This window comes from Gopherus flavomarginatus, chromosome 23, assembly GCF_025201925.1.
Source record: "Gopherus flavomarginatus isolate rGopFla2 chromosome 23, rGopFla2.mat.asm, whole genome shotgun sequence".
NCBI lineage: Eukaryota > Metazoa > Chordata > Testudines > Testudinidae > Gopherus > Gopherus flavomarginatus.
Genome location: NC_066639.1, coordinates 17,841,086 through 17,867,620, shown reverse-complemented (window position 1 = coordinate 17,867,620; position 26,535 = coordinate 17,841,086). Strand labels below are relative to the sequence as shown.

Sequence of the window (26,535 nt, the reverse complement as noted above, 5' to 3'; positions counted from 1 at the left end):
TCCAGCCTGGACGTCGTATCTGTGAACCCCACGACCCCCTTAGCTCCCTCGGGACCCCTACAAACTGGACATAGGTATCTCTGCCCCCCACAACCCCCAATTCCCTCGTGATCTCTACAACCTGGACGTAGGTATCTCTGCCCCCAACAACCTGCTAAGCCCCCCCAGGACCGCTATAGGCCGGACATAGGTATCTGTTCTCCCCAGAAAACACTAAGTCCCCCCAGGAATTCTCCAGCCTGGACGTAGGTACCAGTGTCCCCCACTTCCCCCTAAGCCCCAACGGGACCCCTACAGCCTGGACCTAGGTATCTGCACCCCCCACAAACCCCCTAAGCCCTCCAGGACCCCTACAGCCTGGATGTAGGTATCTTCCCCGGGACCCCTACAATCTGGACGTGGGTATCTTGGCACCCCACAAACCCCCTAAGCCCTGTAGGGACCCCTACAACCTGGACATAGGTATCTGTGACCCTCAGAAACCCCTTAACCCCCCAGGAAACCCTACAGCCTGGACGTAGGTATCTGTGCTCCCCACGAACCCCCTAAGCTCCTTCAGCACCCCTACAGCCTAGAGGCGGGTAACTGTACCCCCACGAACCCCCTAAGCCCCCCTGGGACCCTTAAAGCCTGGACGTAGGAATCTGTGCCCCCCACGAACCCCCTAAGCCCCCGGGACCCCTACAGCCTGGACATAAGTATCTGTGACCCTCAGAAACCCCTTAACCCCCCAGGAAACCCTACAGCCTGGACATAGGTATCTGTGCTCCCCACAAACTCAATAAGCCCCCCAGGACCCTTACAGCAAGGATGTAGGTATCTGTGCCACCCAAGAACCCTCTAAGCAGCCCAGGGACCCCTTTAGACTGGATGCAGGTATCTGTGCCATCCACGAACCCCCTGAGCCCCCAAGGGTCCCCTATAGCTTGGAAGTTGGTTTATGTCCCCACCAAAACCCCGTAACCCCAGGGACCACTACAGCCTGGACGTTGGTATCTGTGCCCACCATAAACCCCCAAAGCCCCCTGGGATCTCTCGAGTCTGTACATAGGTCTCTGTGCCTCCTGCAACCCCCCTAAGCCCCCTAGGGACCCCTACAGCCAGGATGTAGATATCTGTGAACCCCACGACCCCATAAGCCCCCTGGGGACCCCTACAAACTGGACATAGGTATCTGTGTCCCCCAAGAACCTCCTAAGCCCCCCAGGAACTAATGTAGCCTTGATGTAGGTATCTGTCACCCCCAGAAAACCTGTAAGCCCCCCAGGGACCCCTCTAGCCTGGACATCGGTATCTGTGCCCCTCAGAAACCCCTTAACCCACCAGGAACCCCTCCAACCTGGACGTAGGTATCTGTGCTCCCCACGAACCCAACCTCCCTCGGCACCCCTACAGCCTGGAGGCGGGTATCTGTATCCCCACGAACCCCCTAAGCCCCCCTGGGACCCTTAAAGCCTGGATGTAGTTATCTGTGCCCCCCACAAACCGCCTAAGCCCCCGGGACCCCTACAGCCTGGATGTAAGTATCTGTGTTCCACACAAACCCCCAAGCCCCCCCGGGACCCCTACAGCCTGGACATAGGTATCTGTGCCCCCTACAACTCCCCCGGGACCCCTACAGCCTGGACGTAGGTATCTGGTCCCCCACAACCCGCAATCGCCCCAGGGACCCCTACAGCGTCGATGTAGGTATCTGTGCTCCCCAGAAACCCCCTAATCTACCCTGGGACCCCTAGAGCCTGGACGTAGGCATCTGTGCTCCCTACAAATCCCTAAGCCCCACCCCCTGGACCCGTCCAGGCTGAACATAGGTATCTGTGCCCCCCACGAACCCCGTGACGATGTGGTTCTGGCAGGACCCAACTGAGAGTGCCAATTCAGGACCAATTGCTCAAACAGGGCAGTCACAGCCCTAGGCTGGGGTTTTTCCACCTCTAAGGCAAACCAAACCAGCCAGCCAAAGAGGACTTTGGTCTCACCCCACTGGCTAACCACAAGTCACACAAGGAATTCCCTTAGAGACTCCAGTTTGCCACCTGTCCTGGGGATGAATGGTTATGAAAACCAACACCTCAATAGAAGAAAACAGTTCTCTCAATCCCAAAAAATCAAGCCCCAGACTCAGGTCAATATACACATCAGATCTTACCCACAAATCACGCTGTTGCCAATCCTTTAGAATCTAAAATCTAAAGGTTTATTCATAAAGGGAAAAAGGTAGAGATGAGAGCTAGAATTGGTTAAATGGACTCAATTACATGCAGTAATGGCAAAGTTCTTAGTTCAGGCTTGTAGCAGTGATGGAGTAAACTGCAGGTTCAAATCAAGTCTCTGGAGTACATCCCCCTCTGGGATGGGTCATCAGTCCCTTGTGTAGAGCTTCAGTTTGTAGCAAATTCCCTCCAGAGGTAGGAAGCAGGATTGAAGACAAGATGGAGGTGAGGCATCAGCCTTTTATAGGCTTTTCCAGGTGTAAGAACACTTCTTTGTTCTTATTGTGGAAAATTACAGCAAAATGGAGTCTGGAGTCACATGGGCCAGTCCCTGCACACCCTGCTGAGTTACAAGGCGTATCTCCCTCCCCTCAATGGGTCAGTTGTGTAGCTGATGATCCTTAATGGGCCATCAAGCAGGCTAGGCAGAGCTAGCACCAACTTGTCTGGGATGTCTCCCAGAAGCACAGCACAACTTTGAAATACAGACAGTATACAGCCAATACTCACAACTTCAACTACAAAATGACACATGCACACAGACAGCATAATCATAACCAGCAACCCATAACCTGGTCTTAGACACCTTATACGACCCCCTTACATAAGATTTGGTGCCACTGTAGGACCTTGGTTGCAGCCATGTTCTGTATAGTCCCAGATTATATCAATAACATCACACCCCCAATGCAAAATTGATGCAGGAAGGGATGACACAAACATCACTCACTGCATCCCAAGAGCTCCCCATCCTTGGGTCTGTCTTACTACAGCTACTTTATCCATACAAGCTCTGGCAAATGTTTGGAACCCAATTAACATCAAATCAATGAGTCTGACGGCATGCATCCAAAGAAGTGGGGATTCACCCACAAAATCTCATGCTCCAAAACATCTGTCAGGACTCTTTGCTGCTTTTACAAATCAATGTAGATATTAATGTTGTCAATAGTACAGGAATCTTGGCATTTAGCCATGCAAGCAATATGGTAGTGTGCCTCAGTTTCCCTTTTTCATACAGCACATTAGGTCTGGAATGTCTTTTCCCCTGGGAAAAGTTTCAATACTGTTTACAGGCATTAACTGTGAAACACCAATATAGCAAGGCCTTTTAACAAAGTGAGTTCTCACGTATTCCTTTCAACACGTTCAGGGGATTTTTCACAAGATTAGGCACATTGTACATTTTTACGGTTCTTGGCAATAGCAACACATTAGTTACAAAATCACCATTAGCAATAACAGCAAATTCAGTACAACTGTCCATCTGCAGTCATGTTTGTCATGCCACACCTTCGGCTCCATACCATTGGGGTCTGGGTATTTTAGGGTTAAGCTGCGGCTTCCCTTCCCAAAATTCAGTTCTCTTTCCTCCTTGTCATGCAGGATCACACCCTGATTTCTCTTGCTTAACTGAATTCACTGGCTGATGGGGTGGGCTCTCTGTGCTAACAGCTATTAGCAAGTCTGTTTTCTCCCTGCCAGTCAGGTAATTTGCATCAACACAAATGCCAGCTTTTAACTTCTTAGCTGCTACCACTTCCAAGGCTGGACTCTGTCTTAGGGCTTGTCTACATCACAAAGTTGCAGCGCTGGAGAGGGGGTTACAGCGCTGCAACTTAGGAGGTGTACACATCTGCAGGGCATCACCAGCGCTGCAACTCCCTGTTTGCAGCGCTGGCTGTACTCCCGTTTTGTCTCGGGTGTAGAGGATCCAGCGCTGGTGATCCAGCACTGGTAATCAAGTGTAGACACTTACCAGCGCTTTTCTTGACCTCCGTGGAATAAGCAGGTATCCCAGCATACCTGAGGAAGCCTCTCCTTCAAGCAGGTCTCTTTCCCTGCGGTTTGCAGGCGGGTCCGGGGAACGCGAGAGCAAACCGCGGGGAAGCTGGTCTCCTTCCCCGGTTTGCTCTCGCGTTCCCCGAACCCCCCGTGCAAGCAGTTCTCCTTCCCTGCGGTTTGCAGGGGGGTTCGGGGAACGTGAGAGCAAACCGCGGGGAAGCTGGTCTCCTTCCCCGCGGTTTGCTCTCGCGTTCCCCGAACCCCTGTGCAAGCAGGTCTCCTTCCCTGCGGTTTGCTCTCGCGTTCCCCGAACTCCCGAGCAAGCAGGTCTCCTTCCCTGCGGTTTGCTCTCGCGTTCCCCGAATCCCCGTGCAAGCTGGTCTCCTTCCCTGCGGTTTGTAGGGGGGTTCGGGGAACGCGAGAGCAAACCGCGGCGAAGCTGGTCTCCTTCCCCGGTTTGCTCTCGCGTTCCCCGAACCCCCGTGCAAGCTGGTCTCCTTCCCTGCGGTTTGCAGGGGGGTTCGGGGAACGCGAGAGCAAACCGCGGGGAAGCTGGTCTCCTTCCCTGCGGTTTGCTCTCGCGTTCCCCGAACCCCCGAGCAAGCAGGTCTCCTTCCCTGCGGTTTGCAGGGGGGTTCGGGGAACGCGAGAGCAAACCGCGGCAAAGCTGGTCTCCTTCCCCGGTTTGCTCTCGCGTTCCCCGAACCCCCGTGCAAGCAGGTCTCCTTCCCTGCGGTTTGCAGGGGGGTTCGGGGAACGTGACAGCAAACCGCGGGGAAGCTGGTCTCCTTCCCGGTTTGCTCTCGCGTTCCCCGAACGCCCCTTGAAGCCGCACAACAGCGCTGCAATGTGGCCACATCTAACACCACTTGCAGCGCTGGTTGCTGTAAGTGTGGCCACTCTGCAGCGCTGGCCCTATACAGCTGTACTAATACAGCTGTAACAACCAGCGCTGCAAAATTGTAGATGTAGACATACCCTTACAGAGATACCACACCAATCCAGAGGGTATGAGGGTGAGATTTTGCTTGCTTTCCCCTGCATCCTCAAGCATTCAGCCATAAAACTGTTTTGCTCTGAAACCTAGTAACCAAATCTGTCCTCAGACCCTGAAGCACAGACTGCTCACTCACAAAATCAGCATGGAGACATTCCTGGCCCAACACCATGGTCTTCCCAACACGCTGGCCACACATAGCCATGTGGTTATAGGGCTGCTCAACTTTCTTAACAGTTTTTATTCCATCGAGACCTTCTCAGAGCTACCCACACTGGATCTTTCAAAAGGAAAGTCAGTGGATCCATTTACAACAGACAATTTCTGGCTGTTAGGAACTGAAACTTCCTTGACTAAATCACTTCCACACCTTCAGTTGCAGCGAACTGCTTGCACAGGTTACCATGAGGATTCCTTTCCCCAGGAGCTTTTCTAAGGGTATGTCTACACTACAGGATTATTCTGATTTTACATAAACCAGTTTTGTAAAACAGATTGTATAAAGTCGAGTGCACGTGGCCACACTAAGCACATTAATTCGGTGGTGTGCGTCCATGGTCCCAGGCTAGCGTCGATTTCTGGAGCATTGCACTGTGGGTAGCTATTCTGTAGCTATCCCATAGTTCCCGCAGTCTCCCCCGCCCCTTGGAATTCTGGGTTGAGATCCCAGTGCCTGATGGGGCAAAAATCATTGTCGCGGGTGGTTCTGGGTAAATATCGTCACTCATTCCTTCCTCTGGGAAAGCAACGGCAGACAATCATTTCGCACCCTTTTTCCCTGGATTGCCCTGGCAGATGCCATAGCATGGCAACCAGGGAGCCCATTCAGCTTTTTTTTTTACTGTTACTGTATGTGTATGGATGCCGCTGACAGAGTCGATACTCCAGCGCTACACAGCAGCATTCATTTGCCTTTGCATGACAGCAGAGGTGGTTATCAGTCGTTCTGTACCGTCTGCTGCTATCATAGATGCCCCTGGGTGAGGTCGGCTGGGGGCGCAAAGACAAAAACGGGAATGACTCCCCGAGTCAATCCCTCCTTTATGGTATCTAAAAATAGAGTCAGTCCTGCCTAGAATATGGGGCAAGTGTACCAGAGAACCAGTGTACCAGAGAGCACAGCCGCTCCGTGTCAGTTCCCGCAGAAATGATGAGCTGCATGCCATTCTAGGGGGTGCCCCTGCAACAACCCCACCCATTGCTTCCCTCCTCCCCCAACCTTCCGCGGCTACCATGGCAGTGTCCCCCCATTTGTGTCATGAAGTTATAAAGAATGCAGGAATAAGAAACACTGACTTGTTAATGAGATAAAATGAGGGGGAGGCAGCCTCCAGCTGCTATGATAGTCCAGGCAGGACATTAAGCGGTGTGGGGGAGAGGAACCCAGCATCCCGCTGCTATGATAGTCCAGGCAGTACAGAATCTTTTCTTTAGACATGAAAGGGAGGGGGCTGATGAAGCTCAGCCCCCAGTTGCTATGATGAGGACGGTTACCAGCCATTCTGTACCATCTACCGCAAATGACCAGGAATCATTCCTATTTCTACTCAGGTGCCCTCGGCCAGCCTCACCTGAGGCCAGCCAGGAGCACTCACGGGCTGATTATGATGACGGATAGCAGTTATATTGTACCGTCTGCCACCGGGGAGGGGAGAGGAGCGGATACTGCTCTTCACTGCCGCAGCATCGCGTCTACCAGCAGCATTCAGTAGACATAGGGTGACATTGAAAAGTCAAGAAAATTTTTTTTCCCTTTTCTTTCACGGGGGAGGGGGGTAAATTAACGAGCTATACCCTGAACCGCCCCGGACAATGTGTTTGACCTTACAGGCATTGGGAGCTCAGCCAAGAATGCAAATACTTTTCGGAGATTGCTGGGGACTGTGGGATACCTGGAGTCCTCAGTACCCCCTCCCTTCCTCCATGAATGTCCATTTGATTCTTTGGCTTTCCGTTACGCTTGTCACGCAGCACTGTGCTGTGGACTCTGTATCATAGCCTGGAGATTTTTTTCAAACGCTTTGGCATTTCGTCTTCTGTAACGGAGCTCTGATAGAACGGATTTGTCTCCCCATACAGCGATCAGATCCAGTATCTCCAGTAAGGTCCATGCAGGAGCTCTTTTTGGATTTGGGACTGCATGGCCACCCATGCTGATCAGAGCTCCACGCTGGGCAAACAGGAAATGCAATTCAAAAGTTCGCGGGGCTTTTCCTGTTTACCTGGCCAGTGCATCCGAGTTCGGATTGCTGTCCAGAGCAGTCACAATGGTGCACTGTGGGATACCGCCCAGAGGCCAATAACGTCGATTTGCGGCCACACTAACCCTAATCCGATATGGTAATACTGATTTTAGCGCTACTCCTCTCGTCGGGGAGGAGTACAGAAACCGGTTTAAAGAGCCCTTTATATCAATATAAAGGGCCTCGTTGTGTGGACGGGTACAGCGTTAAATCAGTTTAACGCTGCTAAAATCGGTTTAAACGCGTAGTGTAGATCAGGCCTTCGCAGCAATTCACTCCTCTCAGAAATGTTGCCCTTCCCTGCTTCACCTAGGGCTTGCTCTAAAGGAACACTTTCCTGAGCCACCACAGACTCTTTCTGGGTCTCACTTACATCCAGAATCACCTCTGGCCCATCAGGCAGATTTCTACACAATCCCCTTTCACGCAAACTTATAGACTTTCTAGATAACAGATTAGAAGCATTCTCCTTCCCTTGGCCATGAACAAGTTCAGGAATCTTTTCCTTCTTACTACAAGTTGTCAAACTGTCAGTAGGTAACACAATTAAATCACCTTCATGCTCTGCTTGTGCCCTGGCCAGGGTATCACCCTGAACAGACGAAGTTGCTACACCCTTTTCCAACCACACATTAGCAACTGGCAAACTACAAGCACCAGAATTGTCTGGTCTCTGGGATTTTGCTAGGATACTAACTGGATGCAACCTAGTCACAGTGCCATTCTCCCCAGCAGACACAGACTTAGGACCATTCCCTTCCTGGGCTTTAGCTGTATCCACAACCAACTTTGAGACAACTGCACTATTCTCAACCATCACAAGCTGAAAGACACTTTCTGTCTACTCCACAGACACGGAAAAGCCGGAGACACATTCTCCTTCCCCAGACACACAGCTTGGGATTTCATTTCCCTTGTCCCAGCACACAGGGCTGTTCACAGACAACCGTTTGCAGACCGAGGTAGCTTCCTCCATAGGCAAGTCAATACCCCTGACAGACACAGGCACATTCCCTCCATTGTCACATTTCTCCACACAGGACTCAGGTAAGGGATAGGGACACTCATCTTCCACTATCCTTGTCTTCCCAAACCGCTGACTTAGCAAAGCCATCAGCTCATAAGGCTGCCTAGGCTCATCCAAACTTCCCCTACCAGGCACATTGCCACTTCCAACAGATAAGCTGCTTCTCTTCTCACTACACTGAGCTACTTCCAGCAAATCACAGTTACTCATTTCAGGTTCCCTTTTACAAGCTGCACTAGCCACCAATCCATCACCTACAGAAAATCTCCCCTTTCCTTCCTCAGTTAGGGCTTCTCCCTGACCATTCACATTAATCTGCTCCTGAGAAACATTTTCCTCACCACTGACCTCTTTCTGCTCTCGATCTAACCCCAGATTCACTTCTGAGACATTAGACAGACGTTCAGAAACTCCATTCCCAGACACACCTTTGGAGCAACCCTTCCCAGGCAAATCATTGCCCACAATAGACACAGGTTTGAGATCATTTCTGTCCTGTGACTGGCTACCTGGACTGAACAAAGCTTTAACATCTTCCCCAATCAACTTCCTGAAGCCAGCTATCACTTCATGCTGGGCCCCAGTCCATTCCAGGTGGATTCTGGCTACAGGCACACGCACCATAAACTCACAGAGGACTATAACATTCCCACTTGGGTTTGGTAAATAATCTTCCTCTTTGACCAGATCTGCTTTAACAAGAGTGATGTTAGAAGCCATCATTTGCCCTAAACAGCTTTCACCACTGACTTTTACACTCCCTATGAATTTTTCATTACCACTCCCATACAGAGCACTGGCCCAATTTATGGAGCCACCTTCTACTGAACTCACAGTAACAGCACTGACATAACAGGTGGCCACGTTGGGGTACATTTGGTTACCCCCAGACAACTGCACAGAGTTACACAACATACCAATATTGTTACAAACTGGACTTCCGAGAGGATCCAATTTCTGCCGTTCTTCCCTTGCTTCTTTGACTAGGAGCTGAAGTCTGGCAGTTTCTCGCTGCATCTTGCCAGTCTCCTGTTCCAGCTCCTGTTGCCTCTGTCGAGCTTTCTCCTCAGCAGCCAGCAGCTCCAGACACCTCTTATGAGCTTTTTCTTCTCTCTTAGCAGCTTCTTTCTCCAGCCAGGCCAAGGCGTATTCCTCTTCCATTCGAATTTCTGCCAGTTTTTGCTCATGTTCAAACTGCAGGCTGTCCATCAGGGCTTGCAATTTCCTTGCTTCTGCTGATGCTTTCTGGCTCATGGTCACTGATCTTCAACCAACCAAACTCTCAATATTAAATTTCAAATTTGGACAGCGTGGGGTTCTGACCCAAAGCTTAATTGACCTAGTTCTGTGGATCCTGCCGACTATGCCTCTGTAGCGATGCGTTTCTGGCAGGACCCAACTGAGAGTGCCAATTCAGGACAAATCACTTAAAACAGGGCAGTCACAGCCCAAGGCTGGGGTTTTTCTACCTCTAAGGCAAACCAAACCAGCCAGACAAAGAGGACTTTGGTCTCACCCCACTGGCTAACCACAAGTCACACAAGGAATTCCCTTAGACACTCCAGTTTCCCAGTATCACCACCAGTGCCACTCGTCCTGGGGATGAATGGTTATGAAAACCAACACCTCAATAAAAGAAAACGGTTCTCTCAATCCCAAAGAATCAAGCCCCAGACTCAGGTCAATATACACATCAGATCTTACTCACAAATCACGCTGCTGTCAATCCTTTAGAATCTAAAATCTAAAGGTTTATTCATAAAAGGAAAAGAATAGAGATGAGAGCTAGAATTGGTTAAATGGAATCAATTACATACAGGCAAAGTTCTTAGTTCAGGCTTGTAGCAGTGATGGAGTAAACTGCAGGTTCAAATCAAGTCTCCGGAGAACATCCCAGCTGGGATGGGTCATCAGTCCTTTGTTCAGAGTTTCAGTTTGTAGCAAAGTCCCTCTAGAGGTAAGAAGCAGGACTGAAGACAAGATGGAGATGAGGCACCAGCCTTTTATAGGCTTTTCCAGGTGTAAGAACCTCTTTGTTCTTACTGTGGAAAATTACAGCAAAATGGAGTCTGGAGTCACATGGGCAAGTCTCTGCATACTTTGTTGAGTTACAAGGTGTATCTGCCTTCTCTCAATGGGTCAATTGTGTAGCTCATGGTCCTTAATGGGCCATCAAGCAGGCTAGGCAGAACTGACACCAAATGGTCTGAGGTGTCACCCAGCAGCACAGCACAAGTTTGAAATACAGACAGTACAAAGCCAATATTCATAACTTCAACTACAAAATGATACAGACATACAGACAGCATAATCCTAACCAGCAACCCATAACCTGGTCTTAGACACCTTATATGATCCCCTTTACATAAGATTTGGTGCCACTACAGGACCTTGGTTGCAGCCATGTTCTATATGGTCCCAGATTATATCAATAACGTCACAGTCCCTTCCAGGCCTGATCTTCTATGAGCCTATGATTCTATGACCACTCAGAATCAGGACAAGAGATTCTCCCATTGCGTTCTCCTCTGAGCCGTTCAAACCTCCTTCGCTCATTAGGCCTGAGTCATATTATTTACAGAAGTTCTAGTATCAGAGGGGGAGCCATGTTAGTCTGGATCTGTAAAAAGCAACCAAGAGTCCTGTGGCACCTTACAGAGTAACAAACATATTGGGGCATAAGCTTTTGTGGGTGATCTCCACTTCGTCAGACGCAAGTTCTAGCATCGCCATAATGGAAAAAAACAAACCAACCAGCCAGCCTCCCCATCTGCAAACAAACCCATCTCCGTAGGAAAAGTCCTACAACAGGCTTTGCCAGCCGTTGGAAACTGGGATTTCAACTCCAAATGATCTCACTGTATTTGCGATCCATTCAAATTCCCCATCCAGGTCTGTGACACTTTCATCTCAGGCCCTAAATTACTGTTTTAGGAGCAAAGGAAACAAATTGTGATCCACAAACAGAGGGCTGAGAACCCTGAATCATAGGACGCATTGAGCGGTGGAACTGTAGAACGTGGAGAAGATCAATTCCACATGGTGTCACGGAGTCCCAGGGCAATGCCCTGGAACTGCTCCCTACGAAGCCGGTCAGGACTCTGGGGAAGCCTCCTCTCTCTGAGCAGACTGTCTCCAGGGCAAGAAGCTTACACAGCTTCCACCTTCCTGGGTCTGACTCCAGAGCATTCAGCATCCCCTGCCCCACCGTACACTTCCCACAGCAAGTCCGCACACGTGGGGTCCTGGGGAAGCCACAGGGTCCTGCACCCCAATTTCGCAGTCAGACGTGACTCTCAGCCAGACAGTAAAACAGAGGTTTATTAGATGACAGGAACATGGTCTAAAACAGAGCTTGTAGGTACAGAGAACGGGACCCCTTGGCCGGGTCCATTCTGGGGAGGCAGGAAGACCAGAGCCTCACCTGGCTCCGCTCCATTTCCCCAGCCATCTCCAAACTGAACCTCCCTCCAGCCTCTCACCCAGCCTCCCCCCAGCTCCTCCCCCAGCCTTTGTCCAGTTTCCCAAGCAGAGGTGTCACCTGGCTCCAACCTCCCTCCTGGGTTCTCATGTTACATGCACAGATAGCTTCCCTCAAGGAAAGTCTCCCATCCCCAGTGCAGCCAGTCCCAATAAACCTCCCCTGCTACCTTCCCAGGTCAACACTCCCCACTCCTTGCTGTGCCACAGGCACCCACCCCGTGTTCGAAGAAAACATTGAGAACATTCCCACTTTGTCACAGTCACACACCCTTATTCCCACCACCGAGGTATTGGTGCAGCACACAGGGAAACTGAGGCACACACAATATTCATGTAAAACTCACATAGGCTCACATACAACATAACAAGGGAAAATCCCCACTTCATCACACCCTCTATCCCCGATCCTTCTCTGTTATATTTACATTGAGGAAAAAGGGTACAAGACACAACTGCTATTCAGCAGAACCCAGTGCAATCTGGGAACGAGGCAATCTGTCCCTAATGGGGGAACCTGGTGACTAACAATCACTGCAGTGGGAGGAAAAGTATAAACGTGATGCTCCAAAATTGGTTAGACTAGGAAAAGTGACGGAGGTTGTGTCCGGCGGTGAGGAGGTTTGCTACTTTACCCTGGACGCTATATGGGCTATTTTCTTCATTGAAACAACTAGTTGTGTTTTTACGTCAGGATCCCTAACTCAATCTAGCTAACTCCATGGAAAACCCTAGTGCAGCCAAGGCCCAGGTAGATTTAACCTCCATGTACCGAGTAAAGGTCACTCCTGGCTCCCCCACCTGGGGCTGACGGACAATCCTGGAGGGACGCACACTTCCATGATGCAGGACAAAGGGGTTGATGAAAAACACCGTGGGCTTCACTCCAAGGAAGGGTGAGCTGCAAAATGGAAAAGCAGACAACTCACCTGAGAGAGCTGAGACGCCATAAATGCTACCTAAAGTTCACTACTTGGGAATTAGCAAAAGGGAAAAAACATCTTTTCTGAGACCCAGACGAGATTTTCATGGTGTTTCTCTCCCTTGCAGCTTCTCTGGTGATACATAAGAGAAGAGTCATGATGGAAGAATTTCCCGCACTCACGGCATTCATAGGGTTTTCTCTCCTGTGTGGCTCCTCTGATGTGTAATAAGGCCAGATCTCCAAGTGAAGGTTTTCCCTCACTCACAGCATCCATAGGGTTTCTCCCCTGTGTGGTTCCTCTGATGTGTAGTAAGGCCTGATCTCGCAGTGAACGTTTTCCCGCATTCATGGCATTCATAGGGTTTCTCTCCTGTGTGGATCCTTTGATGGGCAATAAGGTGTGGGTGCTGAGCGAACGTTTTCCCGCACTCATGGCATTTATAGGGTTTCTCCCCTGTGTGGATCCTCTGATGTGTAATAAGATTTGAGAAGTGAGCAAAGGTTTTCCCACACTCACGGCATCCATAAGGTTTCTCTCCTGTGTGGCTCCTCTGATGTGAAATAAGGCCCGAGATCTGAGTGAAGGCTTTCCCGCACTCACGGCATTCGTAGGGTTTCTCCCCTGTGTGGCTCCTCTGATGCGTAATAAGGTGTGAACTCCGAGCAAAGGTTTTCCCGCACTCACAGCATTCATAAGGTTTCTCCCCGGTGTGGCTCCTCTGATGGCGAATAAGGTGTGAGCGCCGAGCGAAGGTTTTCCCACACTCGCAGCATCCATAGGGTTTCTCCCCAGTATGGATCCTCTGATGGCGAATAAGGTGTGAGCGCCGAGCAAAGGTTTTCCCGCACTCGCAGCATCCATAGGGTTTCTCCCCTGTGTGGCTCCTCTGATGGCGAATAAGGCATGAGTGGTCAGTGAAGGTTTTCCCGCACTCGCAGCATCCATAGGGTTTCTCCCCCGTGTGGCTCCTCTGATGGTGAATAAGGTGCGAGCTCTCAGTAAAGGTTTTCCCACACTCGCAGCATCCATAGGGTTTCTCCCCTGTGTGGATCTTCTGATGGCGAATAAGGTGTGAGCGCTGAGCGAAGCTTTTCCCGCACTCGCAGCATTCATGGGGTTTCTCCCCTGTGTGGCTCCTCTGATGGCGAATAAGGCGTGAGTGCTCAGTGAAGGCTTTCCCGCACTCGCAGCATCCATAGGGTCTCACTCCAGTGTGGATTCTCTGGTGGCTAAGAAGTTGTGAGCGCTGCGCGAAGGTTTTCCCGCACTCACAGCATCCATAGGGTTTCTCGCCTGTGTGAATTCTCTGATGGCGAATAAGAGTTGAGCGCTCAGCGAAGGTTTTCCCGCACTCGCAGCATCCATAGGGTCTCACTCCGATGTGGATCCTCTGATGGCGAATAAAGGTTGAGCGCTCAGCGAAGGTTTTCCCGCACTCGCAGCATCCATAGGGTCTCACTCCAGTGTGGATTTTCTGATGGTGTAAGTGCCTCCTGAACTTTTTCCCACACTCAAAGTCTGTGTTATTTCTCTCTCCCGTCAGGATTCTCTGCTGGGTCGTGGCTTCCTTGAGGCCTTTGTGAATTTCCCGATAATTAACAAATATTCCAACTTTCTGCGCTGGCTGGTTCCCCTGACGCTTCTCTGGCCTGTGCTGCCCCTGAGAGCCTTTTCCCTGCTCACAACTCCTGGACACACTCCCTTTGCATCTTTGCAACAACGCCCCACGTGCTTCCACTTGCTCCTCTTCCTGCTGAGGCGTCTGCTCCACAGTCTCTCTCACCATCCCCTCACCTGCTGGGACAGAGAAAGGAAAACCTCAGAAACCGGAAGGGAAAAGGGGGGAACAAGCCAAGACAGTAGCTGGAGATGGGTAAATTCAGTCCCTGATTTTTCTCCAACGGGGAGAGAGGAGAGGATCAATTCTGCATCCAGTTCCCACTGAAACAGTCAGAGAGAAGGGAGTCTGGGGAGAGAACTACTGCCAGGAGTTAGGATGGGTAGGAAGCCAGGAACAGTATCTGCCCTGAGGATAGGACACCTGCTGAGGACCACCCTGAAGCCAGAGACCTCACAAGGTCTTTGCTGGGAATCCCAGCTGTTTCCTTCAACAGCTGAGTAGGTTTAATGATCCCTCACCCATGCAGCTGCCTCTCAGGATCTCTCTTTCCTCTGAACCCTGGAGATCTGGGGTCCACGGCTCTTCCCCTCGTTCCAGCTGGGAGAGGACATCAGGTTTGGAAACTGGGAACCCTGCTCAGGGGAAAGAAAACCAGTGAGATCAGGTAACATGCAAAAGAAGAAGTTACTCAACTTGTGCAGTAACAATGGTTCTTTGAGATGTGTCTCCCTATGGGTGCTCCACTGTAGGTGCTAGCACATTAAAAATAGTTGTGTAGACCGGTGGCTTTCCACACTACTGTGCCCCTTTCAGGGGTCTGATTTGTCTTGCGTACCTCCGAGTTACACCTCATTTAAAAACTACCAGCTTACAAAATCAGACATAAAATACAGAAGTGTCACCACACACCATGAATTGCTGACTTGCTCATTTTTACCATATCATTATAAATAATGTATAAATAATATAAAAGTAAATAATTGGAATATAAATATTGTACTTACATTTCAATGTATATTATATAGATCAGTATAAACAAGACATTGTATGAAATTTTACTCTGTACTGACTTGGCTAGTGATTTTGCTGTAGCAACTCTGGAAGACCTCTGCGTACCCCAGGGGTACACATACCGCTGGTGCAGACACTGCAGCTCAGGCTTAAGAGACTGAGCTCCAGCCCAATCTACAACATATTTGCAGTTACATACAGGCCACCAAGGCCAGTCTGGGGACCCAGACTGGGAGGGTCTCTCCCAAAGGCAGCGCAAACATCCCAATATGTGCTACTTCCGAGGCTTTGCTGTTTGGAAGGGTGCTCCCCACAGCTCCACCACTCTGAGACAGGCCATTCTGGAGGCAGCACATCTTTGGGTCATGATGGCACTTCAGCGAATCTTAATGATTTCAAGTATCAGAGGGGTAGCCATGTTAGTCTGGATCTGTAAAAGCAGCAAAGAATCCTGTGGCACCTTATAGACTAACAGACATTTTGGAGCATGAGCTTTCATGGGTGAATACCCACTTCGTCAGATGCATCTTCGTCACATGCATCTGACGAAGTGGGTATTCACCCACGAATACTCATGTTCCAAAACGTCTGTTAGTCTATAAGGTGCCACAGGATTCTTTGCTGCTTTCAATGATTTCAGACTCCTTATAAACACCATGTCTTCTGGGGTGCTGCAGCCAGTAGGTATTTACAGCCACACGAGAGAGACTTTGCATTGTCCAGTGTGCTGCATTCATACATGGACAGTTCTCATGTAAATGGAGAAAGGCCTACGCTACTTGTCAGTTAGTCCTCCAGCCCTGAGGCAGGACCAAGTATACACAGATCATCGGTTTAACCTCTTCTCCAAAACCTCCAGTGACCAGGATCCCACAACCTCTCTTGGCCCGTATTACACAGGAGGTCAGACTAGATGACCGAATAGTCTCCCTTGGCCTTAAAATGTCTTGATTGACAGAAGGAAGGACTTAGCACATACCATTGTGCGTTGTGTCCCTCATATGTGAACACCAGCATTTATTCGCAGGCACTCCAGCAGCGTGCACTGTGCCAGCTGTAGCTTTACATGAACAGTGGAGGGACTAGCTTGGCAGAGCTGTGACACGGAGAGAGGTGCACATGAAACTGGAAGGAACAGGTATTCCTCATTTCAGTGCGGAGTGGTGTAGGCAGCATCAATAAAGGCGCACAAGGGTGTGTTCTTGCCACAAGGTTTGTCAGCAGGCTGGTGCCATACATGCCTAGGGTCCCTGGGGCTCAGTGAGGGGTAAGTGAAGGCAAGGACTCAGAAGGAATCCTCATTGGAAGGGTAAAGGGGTGGTGACATTATGAAAGTCCAAGATGGATTGTGTGCAGTAGGCTCAGGATCTGAGCGCAGGCCGGGGGGAGGCAGCTTCTGTTCCCTACATTGGACCTAATCCCAAGTTTTGCCTTAGCAAAGAGACGGTGTCAGCGTTTGCACTGTCCTGCACCTGTGCTCTGCTCCCAAAGTGTTCTGTAGAGGGGAGGGCAGAGCGCTGGTCTGCGTCTCACTGGCCTCTCGGGGTGTCGCTGAAACAGGGCAACGCTGAGGGTGTATTGTGAACCTTAACTCTTCATTTCCCCTTCTAAGAACTGAAGGGATGGGAATCCTTACCCAGCGAGGTCACGTTCTTGTAGTTCTCCTGCATGACATGTCTGTAAAGGGCTCTCTGAGCAGGGTCCAGCAGAGCCCACTCTTCCCTGGTGAAATACACAGCCACCTCCTCGAAAGTCACTGGCCCCTGAAAGAGAAAGAGCCCCCCACTCTGTACCTGCTGCCCAGTGACAACCCCACCAGTCACAGGGGAGAGGGCCAATCACATGGAAGCTCTGGGAGGCAGGCAGGCAGGATCACACTCCCTCCCCATCAGAGCAGCCAGGAGGCATCAGGGGGAGGGAAGAGAGAGAGAGCCCCTCGCCCCTTCTAGCAGAGAGAGATGGGAGGGGTCTGAACATTCAACACTCACCTACCTGCCAGAAGCTGATTCAGGTGATGGAGCCCCCTGGCAGATATCCCAACAGCCTCCTCAGTGCCAGCACTTGGATGGGATGGGATGGGGTGTCTTCCCCAGGCCTCACTGCCGGTTGCCCTCTGGCTAGTAGGTTCAGACTCCAGTATCGGAGGCTGGTACATTTCCCCAGCCCAGTCCAGGGGGGCTGACAAATTAGGGAATTTCCACCCACAAACCCCATGGGTCTGTTGCTAGAATCTAGGCCCCACTGTAAACTAATCCCAGCCGGTTTGTCACACCCTCTCCCTCTCCCTTTCTCCACCCTGGGTATTTCCTGCCCCCACCCATCTCCTGACCACCCCCAGAAGCACCCACCTCCTATGTCTTTACTGCCCTTCTCCCACCAACAGGAGCCCACCAGCAACTCCCCGACAATCCCTACCTGCGCTGGCCCCACAGCAGCCATTTCCCGTCCCTGGTCCCTGGGAGGATGGGACGTGACACTGCAGCCTGTCAGGGTACGAAGGGGACGTGTCAGAACAGGACAGTCGCATCACATCACAATTCCCCCCGGCTCTTTCCCCACAGACGGATGTTCTCGACTCTGTCACGCAAATAACAGAAATATTCCAAACACAATTAGTAATTGGAGGGGAGAGACACGGGACTTTAACTACCCAGACACTGTTAGAAAAGTAATTCAAACAGACACAAAGTGTCCAATGAGCTCTTGGAATGTGTTGGGGACACCCGTTTGCTTCAGAAGATGGACGCAGTAACCAGGGGACGGGCATTTCAGGGTTGATGCTGACGAACTGGCGGGAGGACAGGACTCAACATTACCTGGGACTTCTTGTAACTTTCCATGGGAAGGGAAGGGTGGGGCAGGGGGTCAAGTTTGGGAAACAAAAGATTCCCGCCTTGTGTAAATCCCATTTAAGGGTGGAGAGAAAGGCAAACCAGACTCCTCTTCTCCATGGCCTGTCTGCCCAAGAAGAAAGACTGCTAAAGCCACCTGAAGCCAAGGCCAGGAGGGAGTCCAGACTGAGACAGGGGTCCAGTCTGAACAGAAACGTAACTGGAACTCTGAACCATAGAAACTTTGCAACCCGCCTCAAATAACACGTAGGGTAAAAAATTACATTGTGTAACCTGTTTTTAAGTAGTTTGAGCTTAACTTGCGTATTCTGCTTTGTTCTGTCTGTTCTCTCTTACATTCACTTAAAATTCACCTTTTGTAGTTAATAAACTTCTTTCTTGTTTATAATATAACCCAGTTTATGTAATTTCTAGCGGGGGGAGGGGGGGAAGAAGTCGTGCATATCTCCCTCCACATTGAGGGAGGGGGAGAATTTCATAAAACCTTTGAGTCTGTCCCCCTTAAAGGGAGCGGGCACCAGAGTGTTGAGGCAAGACCCTAAGGCTGAATCTTTCCAGAGCGGATCTGTCTCTCCATGCAGCTGGGCGTGGCTCTGCCGCGTGCTTGGCTGGAAGAGGCTTGTGAGCCTAACCCGGCCAGGTAAAGGGCACCCAGGCTGGCAGAACAGGCTGCCTCAGTGGCACCCCAGCATGTCAGGTGACACCCAAAGGGCCAAACCCATCACCGCGAGGTGCCATGGGAACAAAATTCTAAGGAGAATAGAGCTCAGGAGAGCTGGCAGCTTCTCAGAGACAGGACTAAAGGAGCAACAGCAAACGATGACAATGCGAAGGAAAGACGGAAAGAATAGTAAGCTGCCAATACGGCTCCATTACGCGCTCTTTAACGACCAGACCAGACAACAAAAAGGAATCCTACAAAAATCTGAATCATGGACAAATTGCTATGGGCAAGTTCAAAAGAGCAGCACAATCATAGATTCACAGGACTAGAAGGAACCTCGAGAGGTCTCTAGCCCAGTCCCCTGCACTCATGGCAGGACGAAGTATTAGCTAGACCATCCCTGAGAGGTGTCTTATCCAACCTGCTCTTAAAAATCTCCAGTGATCGATATTTCACAGCCTCCCTAGACAATTTATTCCAGTGCTTAACCACCCTGACAGTTAGGAAGTTTTTCCTAATGTCCAACCTAAACCACCTTTGCTGTGTCAAAGTTAGACTCAGGACTCACCGTTTCTCAGAGCACTCTGTTTTATTAGCACAGCGCTCTGCTAATAACACCCAGATAATGTGAGCACCATGCAAGACACAACCTATCTTATTTATACAGATAAAAGGGCAAGAACTGAACAAGATAATAAAGGAAGCAGAATGTGACAAGTTTACCTGAGCTAGGCATGCATATCTTATTTCCTTACTATTACCGATCTTCTGTTAATGTTTCGCCATTAGCACCATTGTTTATGCTTAATGTTTCTTTTCCTGGCACCTGTATTTCAGCATTTCTTACTTCTGCTTAAAGGTACATACAACATTTCTTTAATCCAGTCTTATTTTTACAATATAATTCATTCTACTTTCACAGCTGCAATTTAAGCCCATTGTCCTTGTCCTGTCCTGAGACGTTAATGAGAACAATTTTTCTCCCTCCTCCTTATAACAACCTTTTACATGCTTGAAAATTGTTATGTCCCCTCTCTTCTCTTCTCCACACTAAACACACCCAAGTTTTTCAATCTTCCCTCATAGACTTTTCAACATTTTTGTTGCTCTTCTCTGAACTTCCTCCAAATCTTTCCTGAAATGTGGCACCCAGAACTGGACACAAGACTCCAGCTGGGGCCTAATCAGCACAGAGGAGAGGAGAAGAATGACTTATTGTGTCTTGCTTACAACACTCCTGCTAATATAGCCCAGAATCAAGTTAGCTTTTTTTTGCAACAGGGTTATTCTGTTGACTCATATTTAGCTTGTGATCCACTATGACCCTCCGAGATCCCTTTCGGCAGTGCTTCTTCCTAGACCGTCATTTCCCACTCTGTATGTGTGCAACAGATTGGTCCTTCCTAAGTGGAGCACTTTACATTTGTCTGTATTTGGTCAGAGAAGGGCAATTAAAATGATTAGGGATTTGGAACGGGTGCCATATGAGGAGAGATTAAAGAGGCTGGGACCCTTCAGCTTGGAAAAGAGGAGACTAAGGGGGGATATGATAGAGGTCTATAAAATCATGAGTGATGTGGAGAAAGTGAACAAGGAAAAGTTATTTACTTGTTCCCATATTACAAGAACTAGGGGCCACCAAATGAAATTAATGGGCAGCAGGTTTAAAACAAATAAAAGGAAGTTCTTCGCACAGTGCACAGTCAACCTGTGGAACTCCTTGCCTGAGGAGGTTGTAAAGGCTGGGACTGTAATAGGGTTTAAAAGAGAACTAGATAAATTCATGGAGGTTAAGTGCATTAATAGCTATTAGCCAGGATGGGTAAGGAATGATCTCCCTAGCCTCTGTTTGTCAGAGGGTGGAGATGGATGGCAGGAAAGAGATCACTCCCTTGGGGCACCTGGCATTGGCCACTGTGGGCAGATAGGATGCAGGGCTGGATGGACCCTTGGTCTGACTCAGTACGGCCGTTCTTATGTTCTTAAATTTCATCCTATTTACTTCAGACCATTTTGTCCAGATCATTTTAAATTTTAATCCCATCTTCCAAAGCATTTGCAACCCCTCCCAGCTTGGTGCGGTCCACAGACTTTTTAAGTGTCCTCTCTATGCCATTATCTATATCACTGACAAAGATATTGAACAGAACCAGACCCAGAACTGATCCCGGTGGGACCCCACTCGATATGCCCTTCCAGCTTGAGTGTCAACCACTGAGAACCACTCTCTGGGGACAGTTTTCCAACCAGCTACACACCCACCTTATGGTAGTTCCATCTCAGTTGTACTTCTCTAGTTTGTTTAGGTCATGCAAGACAGTATCAAAAGCATTACTAAAGTCATGATATACCATGTCTACTGCTTCCCCTCTATCCACAAGCTTGTTATCGTGTCAGAAAAAAAACATTAGGTGGCTTGACAGAATTTGTTCCTGACAAATCCATGCTGACTGTTACTTATCATCTTATTATCTTCTAGGTGTTTGCTAACGGATTGCTTATTTGTTCCATTATCTTTCCGGGGAATTAAAAGAAGCTGATTGGTCTGTAATTCCCCAGGTTGTCCTTACTCCCCTTTCTACAGATGGGCACTAGATTTGCCCTTTTCCAGTCCTCTGGAATCTCTCCCATCTTCCATGACTTTTTGAAGCTAATCGCTAATGGCTCAGAGATCTCCTCACTCAGCTCCTTCAGCATTCAAGGGTGCATTTCATCAGGCCCTGGTGACTTGACGACATCTAACCTGTCATTTTTAACGTGTTCCTTCCCTATTTTAGCCTCTGACCCTACCTCATTTTCATTGGCATTCATTAAGTTAGATGTCCAATTGCTGCGAAACGTTTTGGTGACAACGGAAACAAAAGGCATTTGGCACTTCTGCCATTGCCACATTTTCTGGTATTGTCTCCCTCTATTGAGTACCGTCAGAATGTGGGGACAAAATCCGAAAGATTAACTCACAAAAGAAGTTACCCCTAGCAAGGGATGTAGAAGGCAATAAGTAGGGTACTGCTTAAATCACAGGGGGGAGGGGGAATCATACCATTTTCAAGGGTTGGTCATGGCATAAATAGGAAACTTCGCGGATGTGTTATACACCCATAAAAGTGTGATTTCTCCATAGCGTTTCTCACACTGGGGGCCCAGACCCAACAGGGGGTCGCAAGCCCACCAGGGGGTCGCGGTATTGCCACCCTTACTCCTGAGGTGATGCTGGCAACGGCGCTGCCTGGAGCTGGGTGGCGGGAGAGTGGTGGATGCTGGCTGGTGCCCAGCTCTGAAGGAGAGAAGTAGGAGTGGCTTAGTATTGTCACCTTAACTTCTGTTCTGTGGTGGTGCTGCCTTCAGAGCGAGGCACTCAGCCGGCAGCTGTCATTCGCCACTCTGCCTTCAGAGCTGGGCAGCTGGACACCCGATTTCATGGTCTGTGACTCAAATTTCCACCCTCATTTTTCTGCCAAGCTTTGTTCCCCTGGTGGCTGCCCCACTCACCCCACCCGTGTTATGGCCCTGTAGCTGCAGCAAATTGTCTGGTTACCAAAACAATTCACAGGCTTCATGTAATAGTTGAATGTTTATATTATTCCAGCAGATTTTTCTTTAACAAATAGGTCTGCTGTGGCTTTTCCAAATTACGGCAATTAATAAAGGTCCATTATTACTTTTCTGCGATTTTCCAAGCCTTCTTTGCAACTCAGCTGCAATTATTTGAAGATCATCCCTCGATTCGGGTAGTTATTATAATTATTCAGGTAATTATTATTAACCAAGAGGAGAAAAACAGACACCACAATAGGGAAAGAACAGGTTAAAAATATGTAGATACATTAGATATATTAAAGTCAGCCATGAAATTCATCTTAGCTCAAGGAATTAGCTGAGGCAATCTGGGAACCATTAGCAATTATCTTTGAGAACGCCTGGAGAACGGTGAAGACTGGAGAAGGGCAAACATTGTACCCATCTTTTAAAACAGAATTGGGGAATAACGTCAAGCCTTCCTTAGATACCTGGAATAAACAAATTATTAAACAATCCATTTGCAAGCACCTAGAGGACAGGAAGGTGATAAGTTAGAGCCAGCCTGGATTTCCAAAAACAAATCACGCCAAGTCAATCTCATTTCCTGCTTTCACAGGGGTACTGGACTTATGGATCCACGGGACACTGTAGACAGGACATATCTTGATTTCAGTCTGGCTTTTGACACAGGCCCCCATGACATTCTCACAGTGAACCAGGGAAATGTGGTGCACACGAAAGTGCTACAAAATGGGTGACAATGTTGTTGGAAGGCTGCACTCAGACAGTAATCATTAGTGGTTCACTGTCCACTGGGAGGATGTATACAATGGGGTGCCCGGGGGCCAGTCCTGGATCTGACATAGTCAATATTTTCACTCATTACTTGGATAATGGACTGGAGAGCATGCTGTCTAAATATGCAGATAGCAGCCAGTGTGAGGGGCTGCAAGCACGTTGGAGGACAGGATTGGAATTCAAGGTAACATTTACACACGGGAGAAGTGGGCTGAATGAACAAGATGAAATTCAATAAAGACAAGTGCAAAGTACTAGGCCAGTGGTCTCCAACCTTTCTGGCTGGCGGGTGCCAGCCGAAGGACCACTGTGGTGGTGGAGCACCCGTCGACCAGTGACATCATCAAGAGGCATCCCCGCCGAAATACCGCTGATATTCGGCGGCATTTCGTCGTGTACTCTCCCCGGGCCCAGGGGTCACTGCCTCAGTGTGTGTGAGGGGGGATAACCACGTTGGGGACCACTGTACTAGGCTTAGGGAAGAAAAACCAAACGCACCACTATAAAGTGGGGAGTAGCTGGCCAGGGGTTAGTACTACTGAAAATGATCGGGGGCTATAGCGGATCACAAACTGCATCTGAGCCAATTGTGAAAAAAACGAATAAAGCACCGGACTAGATTAGCAAGAGAGGTGGTGGAATCCCCATCACTGGAGGTTTTTAAGGATGGGTTGGACAAACACCTGAGTGCTGGGGGCCGGACTAGCTGTCCTCTCACGGTTCATTGCAGCCCCACAGTTCTACGACTCTATGCGGGGGAAATGTTTGGCCACTTTATTACAGCACTGACTGGCCCCTTCCACGAGCACTAAACCACCGAGACATTTTGAAACCCTCCCAGTAACCAAACAAAAGAAGTGACCCTGGGGAATTCCCCAACACTGCCCCCAGGGCATCGCACTCCCGCAGCAGGGGGAGCAGGGAGAGTCAGGAACTGGCTTTTCCTCTCCTTGCTCAGTGCTGGGTTTACAATGGCACCCTGGAGCCGGGCCCATGCTCAGAAGAGGCCCTGGCCTGCTCCGCTTGCACTGTGCCCTGAGACCCCTCCAGCCCGCTGGCTTCCCCCAACCCCGTCCACCACTTACTCCTCTCGGTCTGCCCCCTGACGGCTCCTCTCCACAACCTGGCCTCCCCTGGTGGGTCCTCTCTGCCCCCTGGCCGGACCCCAGTGCACCTCCGGCTCCAGGCAGTCTCTGCTTCCCACCACCTGTGGGGCCCCACCTGTCTCCCTGGAGCTGAGCCGCCTGGGACTGATGCAGAAGGCTGATCAGTCTCGGCCAGTTGGGGGGGGGGGAGAAACGGGTGGGGGGTTTGGCTGGGCCCCTCCAGGCAAGTGGGTCCTGAAGGAGCCTGGGAAGGACAGGCCCCGGCCTGCCTGATCGCACCACTCCCGAGGGGCTGGAGTGATTCCCCGCCCCAACTGGAGAAAATCCTCACCTTGGCTGGGCACAGAGGAAGCTTTACTCACGGTCACTCCCCAGCCCCGATCCCGCTGGGGGAGCAGCAGCTGTTCAGCCTGGGGCCCCAAACCACAATCGGGGCAGCAGTGTCTGAACCAGGAAGCTCAACCCCAATATCCTGAGCAGAGAAAGAGACAGAGAGAAACTGAGTCACTTTCCCCCCTTTGGCAACAACTGAAACCCCCTCCCCACCAGGACATGCCCTGATCTTATCTGTCCCCATGTTAATCCGGAGTCACTCCCTGTTCTGCCTTGCAGTGACTCTGGATTAACACAAGTCTACGAGAAACGTGGCTCAGGAAGGAGGTGACCAGACTCCTTTTAAAGGGATCATTGCAGCAGGGGATCGAACCTCCGTCCTCCCCCCTCGCTCCCCATGTGCTGAGAGGGATTCACAGCAACAGCTTTAAATCCCCCGCGGCCTGAACCCCTCATTTCACACCTCTGCCCCTCCCCCACCTGATCCCCCCCTACTTCACACCCTCTGCCCCTCCCCCATTTCACACTCTCTGCCCCCTCCCCCACCTCTGCCCCCCCACACCACTGACCCCTTATTTCACACCCTCTGCCCCCTCCCCCACCCAACCCCTCATTTCACACCTCTGCCCCTCCCCCACCTGATCCCCCCATTTCACACCCTCTGCCCCTCCCCCATTTCACACTCTCTGCCCCCTCCCCCACCTCTGCCCCCCCACACCACTGACCCCTCATTTCACACCCTCTGCCCCCTCCCCCACCCAACCCCTCATTTCACACCTCTGCCCCTCCCCCACCTGATCCCCCCATTTCACACCCTCCGCCCCTCCCCCCATTTCATATTCTCTGTCCCCTCCCCCACCCCTGCCCCCCCATTTCACACCCTCTGCCCCGCCCCCACCCCTGGCTGATTTCCCAGCCCCCCCGCATCACCCCCCCATTTCCCACCTTCTGCCCCTCCCCCACCCCTTGCTCATTTCCCAGCCCCCCCCCGCATGACCCCCCCCATTTCCCACCTTCTGCCCCGCCCCCACCCCCGGCTCCGGGAGTCTCGGTCCGGCCCAGCGCGAGGCAGCCCCAGGGTCTCTCCGCCAATCAGCGGCCGTGACGTCACTTCCGGCCCGAGGTGCGCCAGGTACTACACCTCCCAGCCTGCCCCGGGACGCGGCCCCAGCCCCGCCCCTGGCCCCGCCCTGCGGACGCGACGTCACCGGCTCGGACCCGGGAGGCGGGTTCGGCGGCGGCGGCCTGGGCTGGGACTGCGCAGGCGCGCGGAGCCCGGATAGCGCATGCTCAGTAGCTCCCGCTGAAGCCGCTGCGCCATCACGCTGCCCTGACCGGTCCGGAACTCCCCTGCGGGGGGGCGGAGTCTGGGCAGGGGGCGGGGTCAAACGCTGGAGGCGGGGCCAGGGGAGGGGCAGAACACCGGGTGGGGCGGGGCGAAGGCGCTTTTTTTGGCCGCCCCCTCCCACAGCGCAGCCCCCACTGCCCAGGGGTCACTGCCTCGGGGGGGGGGAGGGGGTTTAACAGGGGGGGGCTCCCCCACTTACCCCCCCCAGAGGTCACTGCCTCTGTGTGTGTGTGGGGGGTAACCGGGGGGGGCTGCCCCACTTACCCCCCCAGAGGTCACTGCCTCTGTGTGTGTGGGGGGGAAATAACTGGGGGGGCTGCCCCACTTACCCCTCCAGGGGTCACTGCCTCTGTGGGGGGGGGGATAACCGGGGGGGCTGCCCCACTTACCCCCCCCAGGGGTCACTGCCTCTGTGTGTGTGGGGGTAACCGGGGGGGGCTGCTTCACTTACCCCCCCAGAGGTCACTGCCTCTGTGGGGGGGGGTTAACTGGGGGGGCTCCCCCACTTACCCCCCCAGAGGTCACTGCCTCTGTGGGAGGGGTTAACCGGGGGGGCTCCCCCACTTACGCCCCCAGAGGTCACTGCCTCTGTGTGTGTGTGGGGTTAAC

General features: G+C 51.0%; 1 protein-coding gene across 1 annotated transcript; it reads right to left on the bottom strand.

Annotated features, from left to right (window-relative positions):
- Positions 1-11,568: 11,568 nt before the first annotated feature.
- On the bottom strand, positions 11,569-25,700 carry LOC127039610 (zinc finger protein 436-like). Its single transcript, XM_050933389.1, has 6 exons — positions 25,592-25,700; positions 24,577-24,717; positions 17,719-17,880; positions 16,940-17,066; positions 14,811-14,924; positions 11,569-14,468 (listed from the first exon to the last, which is right to left on the bottom strand). Exons 3-6 carry the CDS (start codon positions 17,740-17,742, stop codon positions 12,928-12,930), a joined length of 1,806 nt encoding a protein of 601 aa, XP_050789346.1. The 5' UTR covers positions 17,743-17,880; positions 24,577-24,717; positions 25,592-25,700; the 3' UTR covers positions 11,569-12,927.
- Positions 25,701-26,535: the final 835 nt, after the last annotated feature.

Coding starts and splice junctions, on each gene's coding strand:
- LOC127039610 (XM_050933389.1), bottom strand. CDS start 17,742: ATGGCTGCTGTGGGGCCAGCGCAG. Junction 17,067..17,718: donor CTGCTGTGGGGCCAGCGCAG/GTAGGGATTGTC, acceptor TTTCTCTTTCAG/GGGCCAGTGACTTTCGAGGA. Junction 14,469..14,810: donor CCTGAGAGGCAGCTGCATGG/GTGAGGGATCAT, acceptor TCTCTGTCCCAG/CAGGTGAGGGGATGGTGAGA.